The 13989-nt window shown below is 36.2% G+C and overlaps 1 protein-coding gene across 1 annotated transcript in view; it reads left to right on the forward strand.

Annotated features, from left to right (window-relative positions):
* WDR44 (WD repeat domain 44) overlaps positions 1–13989 on the forward strand; it is a 76285-nt gene that overhangs the window by 39381 nt on the left and 22915 nt on the right. Inside the window, exons 7-12 of the mRNA XM_004685735.2 lie at positions 1576–1712; positions 2548–2631; positions 5208–5314; positions 6843–6994; positions 10689–10827; positions 12098–12162. Of these exons, the coding sequence (XP_004685792.1) occupies positions 1576–1712; positions 2548–2631; positions 5208–5314; positions 6843–6994; positions 10689–10827; positions 12098–12162 (684 nt within the window). The remainder of the gene's footprint in view (positions 1–1575; positions 1713–2547; positions 2632–5207; positions 5315–6842; positions 6995–10688; positions 10828–12097; positions 12163–13989) is intronic.

The following is a 13989-nucleotide window of genomic DNA, read 5'->3' on the forward strand; positions in this document are numbered from 1 at the left end:
AATATCAAGTAGTAATGACAAGATTAATTAATTTTTGTTTTATTTGACATAAAAATTATAGAACTTTTTTGTTTAAATATGCTTATTTGGGATGTAAAGAGACTATTGGTGGCAATCATAATGTGGTATGTGCAGATGCAGAATTCTAGTGTTGTATTCCTGAAATCCATACAATGCCACACTGCAACCAAATTTTTAATAGGGTCATTTCTAGGGCCTCATGGTATTCTTCATGATATGGTCTCATTCCATATGACTGACCCAATTTTTTTTTAAGATTTATTTATTTACTCATATAAAACTGGGTACAGGCCAGAGATGCGGTGGGTGAGAGGATTCACCAGAGACAGAGCGGGGAGCAGAACAGGCAGATCGATGAAGTACACTGCAGAGGGGAGCAGCGGGCAGGTCAGGAGAGGTCTGCCGCACAATGTGGAAGCAAGCACCATGTGGATTTCCTCTGGGGCAGGCGAGGATCAAACTCATGCTGAAGTGGATTAAGCTTCTTAGTGCTGTGCTTTAACCCACTGTGCCACTAGGGAGGGCCCATGACTGACCCAATTTTTCTCCCATCCGTAGAGAAGTAGGCTGTCTGCAAGTTTTCACCACTTAAATAATATTATGATGATTATCCATGCATAAGATTTGTATCTTTTCTCAACATTTTGTCATGGATTTTTTTAATACATAAAATAAAAGATAATAAAACAATCCTCATACACCCATCATCCAATTTCAATAACTGTTGTCATTTTATCTTTCTTGGAATCTTAAAAATGTGCTACATTAAAGATAATGGTAGTGGGACGAACTACAGGGACTACACCTGCGGGGAGAAATCAGATAGGTCCAGAAGTTAACAATGATGAAAATAAATATTAAAAATAAAGATTCTCTCAAAAGATCACATATTATATAATTTAATTTATGGGCCCTCCCTGGTGGCACAGCAGGTTAAAGCACAGCGCTACGAAACTAAAACCACTTCAGCACAAGTTTAATTCCTGACCAGGGAGGTGACCTGCATGATGTGGCAGGACTCTCCTGACCTGCTCACTGCTCCCCTCAGCAGTGTGCTCCATCAATCAGCCTGTTCTGCTCCCCATTCCGTCTCTGGTGAGTCCTCTCACCACCCCTGCACCTCTGGCCTGCACCCCTGTTCTGTGTGCATAAATAAATAAATCTTTAAAAAATAATTTCATTTATATGAAATGTCCAAAATAGGCAAATTCAGAGAGTCAAGAAGTAAATTAGTGGCTACCAAGGTCTGAGAGGAGAGGGAAATGAGATATGACAAATAATAGTGTGGGGTTTCTTTTGCAAACAGTGGAAATGTTCTAAACTTAGAAAATGGTGATGGTTGCACAGCTTTGTAAAAGTACTCAAAACCATTGAACTATATGCTTTAAATTAATGACTGCCTCTTGTATTTGAATTATGTTTCCCTAAAAATGTTTAAAATTATGCACAGTACTGAATATATTTAGAAAGCCCTAAACTTAAATTTTGAAGATTTTGTAGGCTTAAGAAGATAATTAAATTATAGATCATGCCAGTGCTTTTTTTTAACCTCAGGAAATTTTGGCCAGTGTAATGATTAAGAATCTGGATACTGGAGAAGAAATACCTCTGAGTCTTGCAGAAGAGAAGCTGCCAACAGGTATCAATCCTCTCACTCTACACATCATGAGAAGGACTAAGGAATATGTAAGGTATGGTCTATTGTTATAATTTATCATTTGTAGTATTTCAGAGTGATGAAGAGTTCCCTGTTTGAACTATGTCAGCCCCTACTTTAGTTGCATTCAGTCTTTTTAAATCTGAAATTGAAATTAATTTATTCCTAAGTTTTGTTGTTTCTTAAGACTATACAGTTATTCAGGAGAAATAGTGTATGTCTTAAATCTGTAGTATTTGGTTTCTATTCTTAAAATTATTGGACTATGCTAGACACTATAAAAACATTGTGGCTGAAAAGCCAGATGGGATGAACAGCTAGACTTCTGAAACTGCTTTAAGGATCACAAATTTTATAAATAGCTATTATTTAGTGTCAGAAAATGGCTTTTTAATGGTGATTGACTTTACTATGAGATGTATGTAGATCTAAGGAGTCATTTCTGTGAAAGTGAAGTTTTTATTAGTATAATATTTTATTTTATTCAGTATAATGTATGATGTGCTTCCTGAGTGGAAAGATATTTACAAGTTAATTTTTATTTTTGTCATTTTTATTTTATTTAGTTATTTACAAGTTCATTTTTCATTTCTGTGCAGCACATTTTACCCAGCATAAAACCTTATTTGTAGTAGGCTTTTCCACTTACATTTTGTATATTTCACCTTACTTAAACATTTTACTTTTCACTCTTTCAAGTCTTGACATTCTTAAGATCATCATCTTAATTTAAATTATAAAAGCGTATTTATATAGTTTGGTTTCTTATTCTGATTAGCTAATTATGTTTTAAGTATAAATAGAGATTTTTGAGATTTGTGGGGGAGGTGGGAATGTCTTTTTAAAGTGACTTTTTTCCCTTTTTGTAGTACTGATGCTGCACAGTCTGATGATGAAGAGAAGTTACAGTCTCAGCCAACAGATACTGATGGTGGAAGATTAAAACAAAAAACGTGAGTTACACTTTTTCTTCGTTTCAGACTATTTCATTTCAGGCTTTTTTAAAAAAAAAAAAAAGTATACATGAGAACTGCTATACCATTTTAAATGTATCCTCTATCCAGTTTGCATGTCTGTCCACTACTGCTACTCCCTGACCTGACCCATAGATTATGAGTCCCTTAAGTCTGTGTAGTAGATGATCAGTAAATGTTGCATCTTGCCTGTATTATTTTTCTGACAGTAGGTAGCAGAAGTGTTAATAGAAAAATATCATTGTTCTTGAAGTTGTTTTTCATCTCTGCAAGTCCTGTTTGTCTTTCTAAACCCCAACTAAATGACTATTCCAGCTCATAGAAAAATTTCTCCCTTTTCTCAATTTGAGTCATAGCTATAATGTTTATAACTTACCTTCACCCTTTATATATATTATCTTAACCTGTTTTCTGATTTTAAAAGCAAAGATAGATGTTAAACAACTAAATTATATGTTGCAAAAGGATCAATCATTCCATCCTTTTTCCCCTACAAACATCAGGCACAGTGGTCGGCATATAGATTTGGCTTGATTATACACAAGTCATGTCACTGCAGTAGTTCATTTCGAAGCCCAAAACTCATTCTCCACTCAAGTCTGATTAATTCCTACGTGAACAGCATGGCAAATAGAGCTTTGCGAGTTGTTAGAAAATGTGTACTACGACACAGGTATATAACACTTCAGATATCAGAATCAGAAAAATGACAAGAGGATTCACACATAACCATTTCAAATGACAGTGCTTTCAACTTTTTCTCCTGTCATGGCACCCATAACTCATAGAACCTGCTAGTATTGGCACTAATGATGGAATAAGCGGATGAGAGAGCTGGTGGCCGGAAGAGACTTGCCCAGGGTTGTGGCTTCCCTGCTCCTTGTCCTGCTGCCTTTAAAGCTGAGTGGGATACCAAGAGTACGGCCACTTGGAACCCACTTTGAGAAGCGTTGAGTGTATCACAGATCCTCACTGACCCTGTGTTTTAAGGAAAGACACTTATGAAACATTAAGTGCCATTGAAGAAAGCACAAAAATACATATTTTAGAAGTAGTCTCACTCAAAGTGATTAAAATATCTGTTTTTTGCTTTTAATGTAGTAGTAAACCTATAATTGCCTAGAAAATATCACTTAAGTGGGCATCAGAGGCCTTACACTGACTTTTAAAATGATTTATCAAATGGGTTTCCTGATAATCAAAAGTAATACAGGGCCTCCCTGGTGGCCTACGGATTAAGTTTCAGTACTATCACCACTATATCCTGAGTTCTGTCCCCAGCCAGGAACTCACCCACATGGCACAGCAGAGACCTCCTGTGCTGCCCACTGCTCCCTCAGCAGTGTATTTCAGTCAGTCCTCCTGTTCTTCTCCCCACTCTGTCTCTGGTGAATCCTCTCAGCCCCCACACCTCTGGCCTATATTTCTAGTTCTTCCACCCTTAATTAAATGAATAAGTCTTTTTTAAAAAAAAAAACACAGAAATGTATAAAATAGAAAAAATATCTTGCAATCTCACCCCCAGAAACTATCAGTATTAATAATTAAGTTTTTTTTTCTCACAAGAGTAGGATTGTACTACCCTTACAGTTTGTCAGCTTGCCTTTTTAAAAAATAGGTAAGATGTACAGACATCTCTTCATGTTAGTATCAATAGTAAACATATTGTAGACTTGTCCTCAGTCAGACATGGAAGTTAGGTACTGGGCATACAATGATTAAGAAAACATAGTATCCATCTTCATAGAACTTCAAGTTAAACTGGAAGATAAACCTAATTATCTTTGTAATGTGGGGTGCTGTGGGAATATGTAATAGAAAAACCTGGTCTAAAGAGTAAGAAGGACCTTTTGAGAGAGAACTGTTTCTCTCTAAAAGAGTAGAAACTAGGCAAAGGCAACAAAACACGTGTTTAAGACCCTACTAAGAATTAGGAACATTTCTTAGAACTGATGTTTCCCTCATTTATTTTACTTTATTTCACTGTATGGATATTCTATCAATTATTTATCCATTCCTCTGCCGATGAAAATTCAGTTTATCTTTATTTTTAAACAAATTTAAACATATATAGCTTAACAACTTTTTCAAATGTTGGCCTTAATATCATGAATTCCCATAAATTAGTAAAAATATACCTTTAATTTGTAAGTTTTTTGTTTTAAAATAACATGTACTTGTACTGTTCTTTAGTATGTTATAATCTATGAAATTTATATTTATTATGTGTAGTATATATTTATATAATATATAATATGTATAATAAATATTTTTAACATATAATATGTAATAAATTTATGATATATGAAATTTGAGACTTAGATCATTTGAAAAGGCAGCAAATCTTAGTTATGGAGGCTTGAGATGAATGCTTGATTACATTGTGTTTAAGAATTCCTACTGGAAAAGCACAGTGCATTTGTATTATCTGCAAATACTTCAGTACCAGCCACAATTAACAAAATTGTGAATTATTGAACTTTTTGCAGCTAATTGAATAATAAGAAATATGTTGGGTGGGTTTGTTTTTGTCTTGTTTTTGTATTGTTGGTAAGGACTCAGCTAAAGAAGTTCCTGGGAAAATCAGTAAAGAGAGCAAAACACCTTGCTGAGGAATATGGTGAACGTGCTGTAAATAAAGTTAAAAGTGTTAGAGATGAAGGTAAGTGAAATAGAACATTTCAACTTAATATTTAATTGATTTGTTACCTGCTAAAATTACCCTTTTCTATTGAAAGCAGTAAAACTTTATAGCAAATATCATTTATTTCAATAAATCATAAATTACTTCTGCTCTCACTTAATTTTCAGTGGAAAGAGAAATAAGTTTACATATCTTGAGGTTTGTACAGATCTTTTACTGTAACAACCTAAAATAGTTGTTTGAACATTTGAACACAATGATCAATTACTGATTAGTCTTATACTATTAAGTGCTTCTCAGTATTTTAATAATTGGGTAGATTTTCTGAATTGGCAACTTTTTTTTTCACTGTTTTTCCACACCTGTTTTCATTTTCTTTTTTTACACTAAATTTATTATATTAATTTTCTTACAGCATTGTTCACATTTGGGGAGTAATTGGTTTCTGCCCTCAGCTAAAGTCCCCATAGTCCTCCCACCAATATATCACCTGTGAACCATGACCATATAGTCCCTTATAATTTGTGCACATCTCACCCTCCTCTGCCTTTGTAATTATGTAGTACTTATTTTGTGGCAGACATTGTTCAAGCATTTTCACCTATTTTTTAAATATAGTTTATTTATGTATATTTTACATTATTGTTCATTTTTGTACAGTGTTTGCTACCTCCTCTCAGGTGTAGTCCCCGTAGAATTCCCACCACCAAGTTACCTGTGCACCTTCGCCATAGTCCCCTGCACTCTTCCCACTCCTGTTCTAATCCCTCTCCCTCTCCTTCCCCCACAGAATGTCTCTGATTTGTAGTTGCCTGCCAATTTTTTGTTGTTATTTTTTCCCGATCCCTTATTTGGTTCCCCTATATTCCTCCTATAAGTGAAACCATCTAATATTTTTTCTTTTCCCTTCTACTCATTTCACTGAGCATAATCCCTTCCAGCTCCATCCATGTTGCTGCAAATGGCATGAATTTATATATTTTGATTGCCAAAATAATATTTCATTGTGTATATATACCACATCTTGATCCAATCTTTTATTTTGGGGCATTTGGGTTGTTTCCATATCTTACTTATTATAAATAGTGCTGCAGTAAACATAGGGATGCAGCTATCCTTTTGAGTTAATGTTTTTCTGTCCTTTGGGTAGATTCCTAGGAATGGAATTACTGAGTCATATGGTAGCTCCACTGTTAGTAGTTTGAGGAAACTGCACACAGCTTTCCATAGCAGTCAGACCAGTTTGCATTCCCACATTTTCACCTGTATTAACTCGTAAAACCCCTATGTGGTATGTGCCATTAGTGTTCCCACTTTATAAAATAGAAAGTTGAGGCATAGAAAGGTCAAGTCATCTTGCCTACCATCACCTAAATAATAAATGAAAGAGATGGATTTTAACCCATTTTCTTAATTGATATGCTATTTTAATAATAGACATGGCTTTTCTATTTAATGAATTTTCTTAATAAGCAGTAGATAAGAAAATATTGTAGTGGCTGTATCTACTTTAGCTGGTGATGATTTCTGTGGCTTCTTTATTCAGTGTTTCATACTGATCAAGATGATCCTTCATCAAGTGATGATGAAGGAATGCCATACACAAGACCAGTTAAATTCAAAGCAGCACATGGTTTCAAAGGACCTTATGATTTTGATCAGATCAAAGTGGTACAAGATCTTAGTGGTGAACATATGGTAAGCAACTTTTTTAATTTTCAGGGTTTATACTGTGTTCGTTGAGAAAAATGCTTTGACTTCTCTAAAGCTGGCCTCTTTTATGAATGTAATTTTTTGAGCTTACATCATTGTTTATTTTCGTACCGTATTTGCTTTCTCCCTCAGGTGTAGCCCCCATAATTCTCCCACCACCACAGTACCTGTGAACCATCACCATAGTCCCTTGTGCTGTTCTTCCCCTGTTTTGATCTCTTCCCCCACCCTTTCCCTGCTGTAAGCCTCAGATCTATGGTCTGTCTGCAACTTTGTCTTTTTCCCGACCCTTTGTTGGATTTCTCTGTGTTCCACCTATAAGTGGAAGCATCTGATATTTTTCTTTTTCCTTCTGACTTGTTTTGCTTAGTATAATCCCTTCCATCTCCATCCATTCTGCTGCAAATGGCATAAGTTTTTTTTCTTTTTGATCACTGAGTAGTATAATATTGTGTGCCTGTTCCACAACTTGATCCATTCATCTGTTTGTGGCATTTAGGTTGTTTCCATGTCTTTGTAAATAGTGCTGCAGTAAACATAGGAGTGCAGGTTTCCTCTTGAGTGAGTGTTCTTGTGTACTTTGGGTAGATTCCTAGGCGTGGAATCACTGGGTCATATGGTTGGTCCATTTTTAGTGCTTTGAGGAAACTCCATACAGCTTTCCATAGTGGCTGGGCCAGTTTTCATTTTCACCAGCACTGTAAGAAGGTTCCTTTTTCTCCACATTCTTTCCAACATCTGTTGTTGCCAGTTTTCTTAATATGGTCCATTCTCACCACTTTGAGGTGGTATCTCAGTATGGTTTTAATTTGCATTTTCCTGATTATAAGTGTTGTTGGACATTTCTATTGGCCATTTGTATTTCTTCTTTTGAAAAGTGTCTTTTTAGCTCTGCTGCACATTTTTTTGACTTGGTCGTTTATTTTTGTTAAGTTTTGTAAGCTGTAGATTTATGATACCAGTCCCTTATTAGTTATATGGTATGGACATATTTTCTTTCATTCAGTAGGTGTCTCTTCATTGTGGACTGTCTCTTTTTGCTGTACAGAAGACTTTTAGTTTTATGGAGCCACAGCTTTTTACCTTTTCCTTCATTTTCTTTGCTTCTGAGGATGAGTCCTAAAAGATGCTTCTGAGGTTTATGTCATAGAGTGTGTTGTGCCAGTGTTTTCTTCTTTGTGCTTTTATGGCTTCAGGTCTTACATTCCGATCTTTCATCCATTTTGAGTTGGGTTTTGTGTGGGGTGTGAGGTAGTTGTCTAGTTTCATTCTTTTGCATGTCGCAGTCCAGTTTGCCCAACACCATTTATTGAAGAGACTGTCCTTGTTCCAATGTATATTCTTTGTGCCTTTGTCATAGATTAATTGACCATATATGTGTGACTTTATTTTTGGGTTTTCACTGTGATTCCACTAATGTGCATGTCCATTTTTGTTCCAGTATCATGTTGTTTTTATTACTATGGCATTATAATACATGATTTTACTAGCCTGACCCAACGGGTAAATTAATATATATTTTTTAAAGATTTACTTATTTATGCATACGGAGCTGGGATACAGGCCAGAGGTGCAGGGGTAATGAAAGGATTCACCAGAGACAGAGTGGGGAACAGAACAGGCTGACTGACGAAGCACACTGCTGACGGGAGCAGTGGGCAGTCAGGAGAAGTCTGCCACGCCATGTGGGTTACCTGCGGGGCAGGCAGGGATCAAACTCATGCTGAAGTGGCTTTAGCTTCTCATTGCTGTGCTTTAACCCGCTGTGCCACCAGAGAGGGCCCTAATATTTTTTTAAAGGCTTACTTATTTTTGCAGACAAGAACTGGGGTACAGACCAGAGATGCAGGATGGGAGGTGAAAGGATTTACCAGAGATAGAGAGGAGAGCAGAACAGGCAGATCTACTGAAACACTGCTGAAAGGAGCAGAGAGAGAAAGAGACAGGAGAGGTCTGCTGCACCATGTGGATCATCTCCCTGACCGGGGATCAAACTCATGCTGCAGTCGCTATGGATAGATTCATAGTGTTGCATCTTAACCCCTTGTACCACCAGGGAGGCCCCTTTGGGTGAATTAATATTAGCATGATTTAATGAACAGGTAATGTAGAGTCTATCTCTGAATTATTGTTCCAGAAGTGGGTTTAATGAATAAGTAAACTCTAGACTTATATCACTAAGAAAACTATGCAAGTGTAGTAAACTTTAAAGCATCAGGTCAGATGGTAAACTATGAAAATGTTTAAAATGTTCCCCCTGTATATTTTATATAATTTACACAATTATTTCAAGATCTCAATATATTTTATAATGCGACAGCTGAAGTAAAGAGAAAGATCATGGTGCAAATTCTCTCAATGTTAAAATGTATCAGAGTAGATATAAAATGCACAAATTTTATTGTAGTTACTCCCTAAAAAAAGCTCATACCATGGAGAAAGCAGTAATAAACTCACAACTGAATAAAGGATGCTGTAGTTCTTTGATCAGGTGATCTATTTAGATTTTAATCTAAAGTTTGACTTTATTAGAAGGAAACAACCATAAATATCAGATTGTTGGCCAGATTGGAATTTAAATTTTGGTGCTTATAATCAACCCATAAAATGTTTGAGTTGATTATAGTAACTTCCTTAAAGAAGTTGGTAAATTTCCTTGCACTGTCTTGATTCTCTTTCATGATTACCTATTTGAAGTAAAATATTATAGCAGGCCCCCAAATTACAATTTTCTTAATAGTCTTTAAATCTTGTGGAAGTGAATATGATTCCAGCAAATGAATTGTTTCCTCTAACTTGGATAATCTTTTGATCTGCATAGATGTATTGTGTAAAATTATTTATAATAATAATTGTTATAGTAAGATTTGACCTTTCCAGTTTAAGGGTTCACATCCTTTAAGCCCCATACCTCACCCCTGCTGCACACATAGGTCTCCACTGTTTTCAGCATCTCTCTAGGAATTCTATCCATAAACTATGAAACTTTTTTTTTTTTTTAAGATTTATTTATGCATACAGATCTGGGGTACAGGCCAGAGATATGGTGGGTGAGAGGCTTCACCAGAGACAGAGTGGGGAGCAGAACAGATAGACTGACAAAGTACACTGCTGAGGGGAGCAGCAGGCGGGTCAGAAGAGGTCTGCCATGCCATGTAGGTGAGCTCCCTGGCCAGGGATCAAACTCGCTGCAGTGGCTTCTGAGAGCTTTATAATGCGGTGCTTTAACCCGTTGTGCTGCCAGGGAGGGCCCAAGACCTTATTTCTTGACAGAAAATCAGGATGAGTCCACAGGTCTCCCAACACCACTCACTGCTGTGTAAGTCACTGGAGAAGTTGTCAGTGCTGTGCTGAGAGCTCTGCTCCTTTCCCCCTTGTGTTCAGCTAGGAAACTGAGATCTTAGGCTAGGATTTGTGTGTCTGTATAATGCAGATTTCTAGCCACCCTAGGAGCCGGGTTCCATTAATATTGTATAAACTTGGGGATCTTAAGTTATTAGATTCTCAGCCTGTCTTTTTTCCTAAAAGTTCTTCCTTTTGGTATTTTAACACCATTGGGCCGTCCATCTTAAGCAGTTGTGTGTGTCATCTTAGTATGGCATATTTTTTTTAATTTGACATAAAAAGTAGTGACTCAACTTTTAAAGTAATGATTTTGAATCTTCCTTCCTTTTTATAGGGAGCTGTTTGGACCATGAAATTTTCTCATTGTGGCAGATTACTTGCCTCAGCTGGACAAGACAATGTAGTAAGAATATGGGCTTTAAAGAATGCTTTTGACTATTTCAACAATATGCGAATGAAATACAATACTGAAGGTATTTTTTGTTTATTTTGCAGGCTATAAAATTCTGTAAATATGGAACTTTTGCATTTTAAATATATATTGTTGCCCTCTTATCTGGCAGTCATTTGTAGCATCTATCATCCACACCTTTCTATAATAGCTATAGACCTAAAAAAGAGAACTCAGCAGCAAAAAATCTCTAAACCCAGTGATTAAATAAAACTACTAGTTTTTTTCCCCCTTTATCCCTTTTTAAGGTGTTGTGAGTAGTTAATTTCATCAACTATTGAAGTAAAGTTACTTGGTTTGCTCTGACACCTCCAGTTCCCTTCTAGGTTAAAATTAAATATGGTTTATCTAAAAAAAGAATGAGAACAATATATACATCTAAAGTTAAGAAAGATTAAGGAAATATAGCCATGGAAAGTAAATGAGTTGTCAGTACCTCAAAGGGTTAAATGGAAGAGAAACCTCAGAGTATGATGTAGGTACACAATAATTACAGCTGTGTAAAATATTTCTGTTCATAGTAAGTTATCAGGAAATTATGTAGAATTGATGTATTAGAAGCTGTAAGTTTGAGGTTCTTGTATTTATTTAACTGCCATACATTTTCTCCACAAACCCTTTCCTGCCTCCCCTCTCCCCACCCCCAAACAACTGAGACTGAGAACAAGAAGTCACGGGATAGGAGAAAGGAGACTAGAGATGGCCATGGGTGGGGGGTATAAGAGTATTTAGTGAAGTATCAGTTTGAGGAACAGATAAATTCTAGGCAATCCACTATATATATACTTAGTAGCCCTGTGAATATTGTTTGCATTGTGCTACATAATACATAGTTGGAAATGATAATGAGTTGACAAAATGTTAATCTGTTTACTGTGTGGTAAGTTTTTCTAGTTCTTGCAGTTTGCCATATATTGCATTGCCATGCCTATAGCAGAAAGACTATTTTCATTGACCCTTGAGTCTTACCCCAGCCCAGACCCTTTCGGCCTCAGCCTCTTGATTGTTCATCTTGCTCTTTGCTTGTTATGATTGGCAAGAATATATTCACTATGAATACAAAAGATTTAACATTATTTTATTAAGTTACAGAAATGATTGTTGTTTTATATAAAAGCAAGTATGTTAAGGCTTGAAGAGTTATGCTTGGCTTGTTTAAAAAAAGGATTTTTTTTTCAGAATATGATATTCTCTGATTAATTAGGTGTTACTGTGTTATTTATAATTGATGGGGGTTTGGGGGGGTGTATATGTGTACATGCATGCCTTTTTACAATTTCTCTTGTTTTTAGGACGTGTTTCCCCTTCACCTTCTCAGGAAAGTCTAAATTCATCAAAATCTGATACAGATACAGGGGTATGTTCATTATTTTGTGCCTTACTGTTTATCAGAAATTAGAGTTGGATGCAAGTTCTTGATAGTAACATGCTTTAGAAAGGAGTTTCTTCTACTAGAATTGGTAAATGAAAAATTGTGATGTTTAAAGGTTGTCAACAGTGATATTACTCAAGCTACGTACTATTGTGAACTTAAATAAAACAAAATTCCCTCCCCTCAATCCATGTTGATTTTTTTTAAAAGATTTATTTATTTGTGCATACAGAACTGGGATACAAGCCAGAGGTGCAGGGGCAGTGAGAGGCTTCACCAGAGACAGAGCAGGGAGCAGAACAGGCAGATCAATGCAATACACTGTCAAGGGGAGCAGCGGGCGGGTCAGGAGAGGTCTGCCGTGCCATGTGGATCACCTCTGGGGCGGGCGGGGATCAAACTCATGCTGAAGTGGCTCCAGCCTCTTTAGTGCAGTGCTTTAGCCCGCTGCGCCACCAGAGAGGGGCCCATGTTGATATTTTTAAGACAATAATGGAAATTGAAATAAGTTAAGGGAAGAAAAAAGATATTGAAATATTTTAATTTTTCCATCATCTTGGTTTAGTAATTATTTTTCCATGATTTCAGGTTGTTTAAGATATCTTGATGTTTATTTTGTATTAGAACTAGAAAATTAAATGTGACCAATTTTAAACCTAAACAGCAGAATATAAAATATTACTCTACTTGTATATTGATATAAGAAGCACTGGGAAATATAAAACCTAAAAAGCAGAATATAAAATATTACTTTGATTGGCCCCAATTGTATATTGATACATGAAGCACTGGGGACAATTAGAGTAATATTTTATATTCTGCTTCTTAGATTTAAAAAGAGAACCTAAACTGTCTGCCTGCTCAGCAGTGTTTTTCCTGAGATTTCATTGGCTCTATAGAATTGACATTAATTTTCCCCTACTCTTTACATAGTCCTTTTAGCCCCCCATGGTTCACTTTCCCCCTGCTTTCTTTCTGTATCCCTACTATCACTCCTTCCACCCTCTTATATGTTGCTGTTTTGATCCTTGGCCATTCTCACTACCCTCCAGGCCTGAACTTGCTTTAGAGCCTTAATTCTTATTTCTTTCAATTGTTTTACATTTTAAAGACAAGAGTGAGGTGCTGCTATGCATGCTGCCCTTTTCACATAGCAATATATAGGATTACTTCATCTGCATGTTCTTTGATAACATCAATTAATAGGTCTAAAACTGAACTCCTTCAGCAAATAAATGCCTGTGACACTGATTCTAGAAAGTCAAATGGCACATATTCTCTGGTTTTCATAAACCCTGCTCACTACTAGTGAAATAGAAAAATCGATAACTACAATATTAGATGGTAATAGTTTGCAGAAGGTATTATACAACTAGAGGAGTTGCCTAGTAACTCAGAAAGTGTTCTGGAGACTTTGTTGTTTGTGCTAGGAGTTAACTATATGACATAAGGTATATGACAAAGGGTTGTATCAGGTAGAATGAGCAGCAAGTACAAAGGTGTGGAAGGTGAAACATCATATGGCCGGACAAGTATGTGTGTGTTAGTTGTCGGTGAGGCAGACAGGATTAAAATTTTAAATGGCCTTTTGTGTTAAACCAAGATATTTGACCTTTATCCTGCAAAGTACTAGGAAAGGGGAGTGACTCGGAGAGATTTCTCATGAGGAACATTTTTAAAAGTTCAGACTTTTGTTTTAGAAAGCACCCTACTTCTGCTAGCACTATAAAGGGAGAGGGTTCAGGGCTAGAAACAGAGACTATTTAAGGGGCTGTTACCCAGGAGGAAAAAAATGATAGAGACTATTTAAGG

This window comes from Condylura cristata, unplaced genomic scaffold (assembly GCF_000260355.1).
Source record: "Condylura cristata isolate star-nosed mole 26May11 unplaced genomic scaffold, ConCri1.0 scaffold00019, whole genome shotgun sequence".
In the NCBI taxonomy this organism is placed as follows: domain Eukaryota; kingdom Metazoa; phylum Chordata; class Mammalia; order Eulipotyphla; family Talpidae; genus Condylura; species Condylura cristata.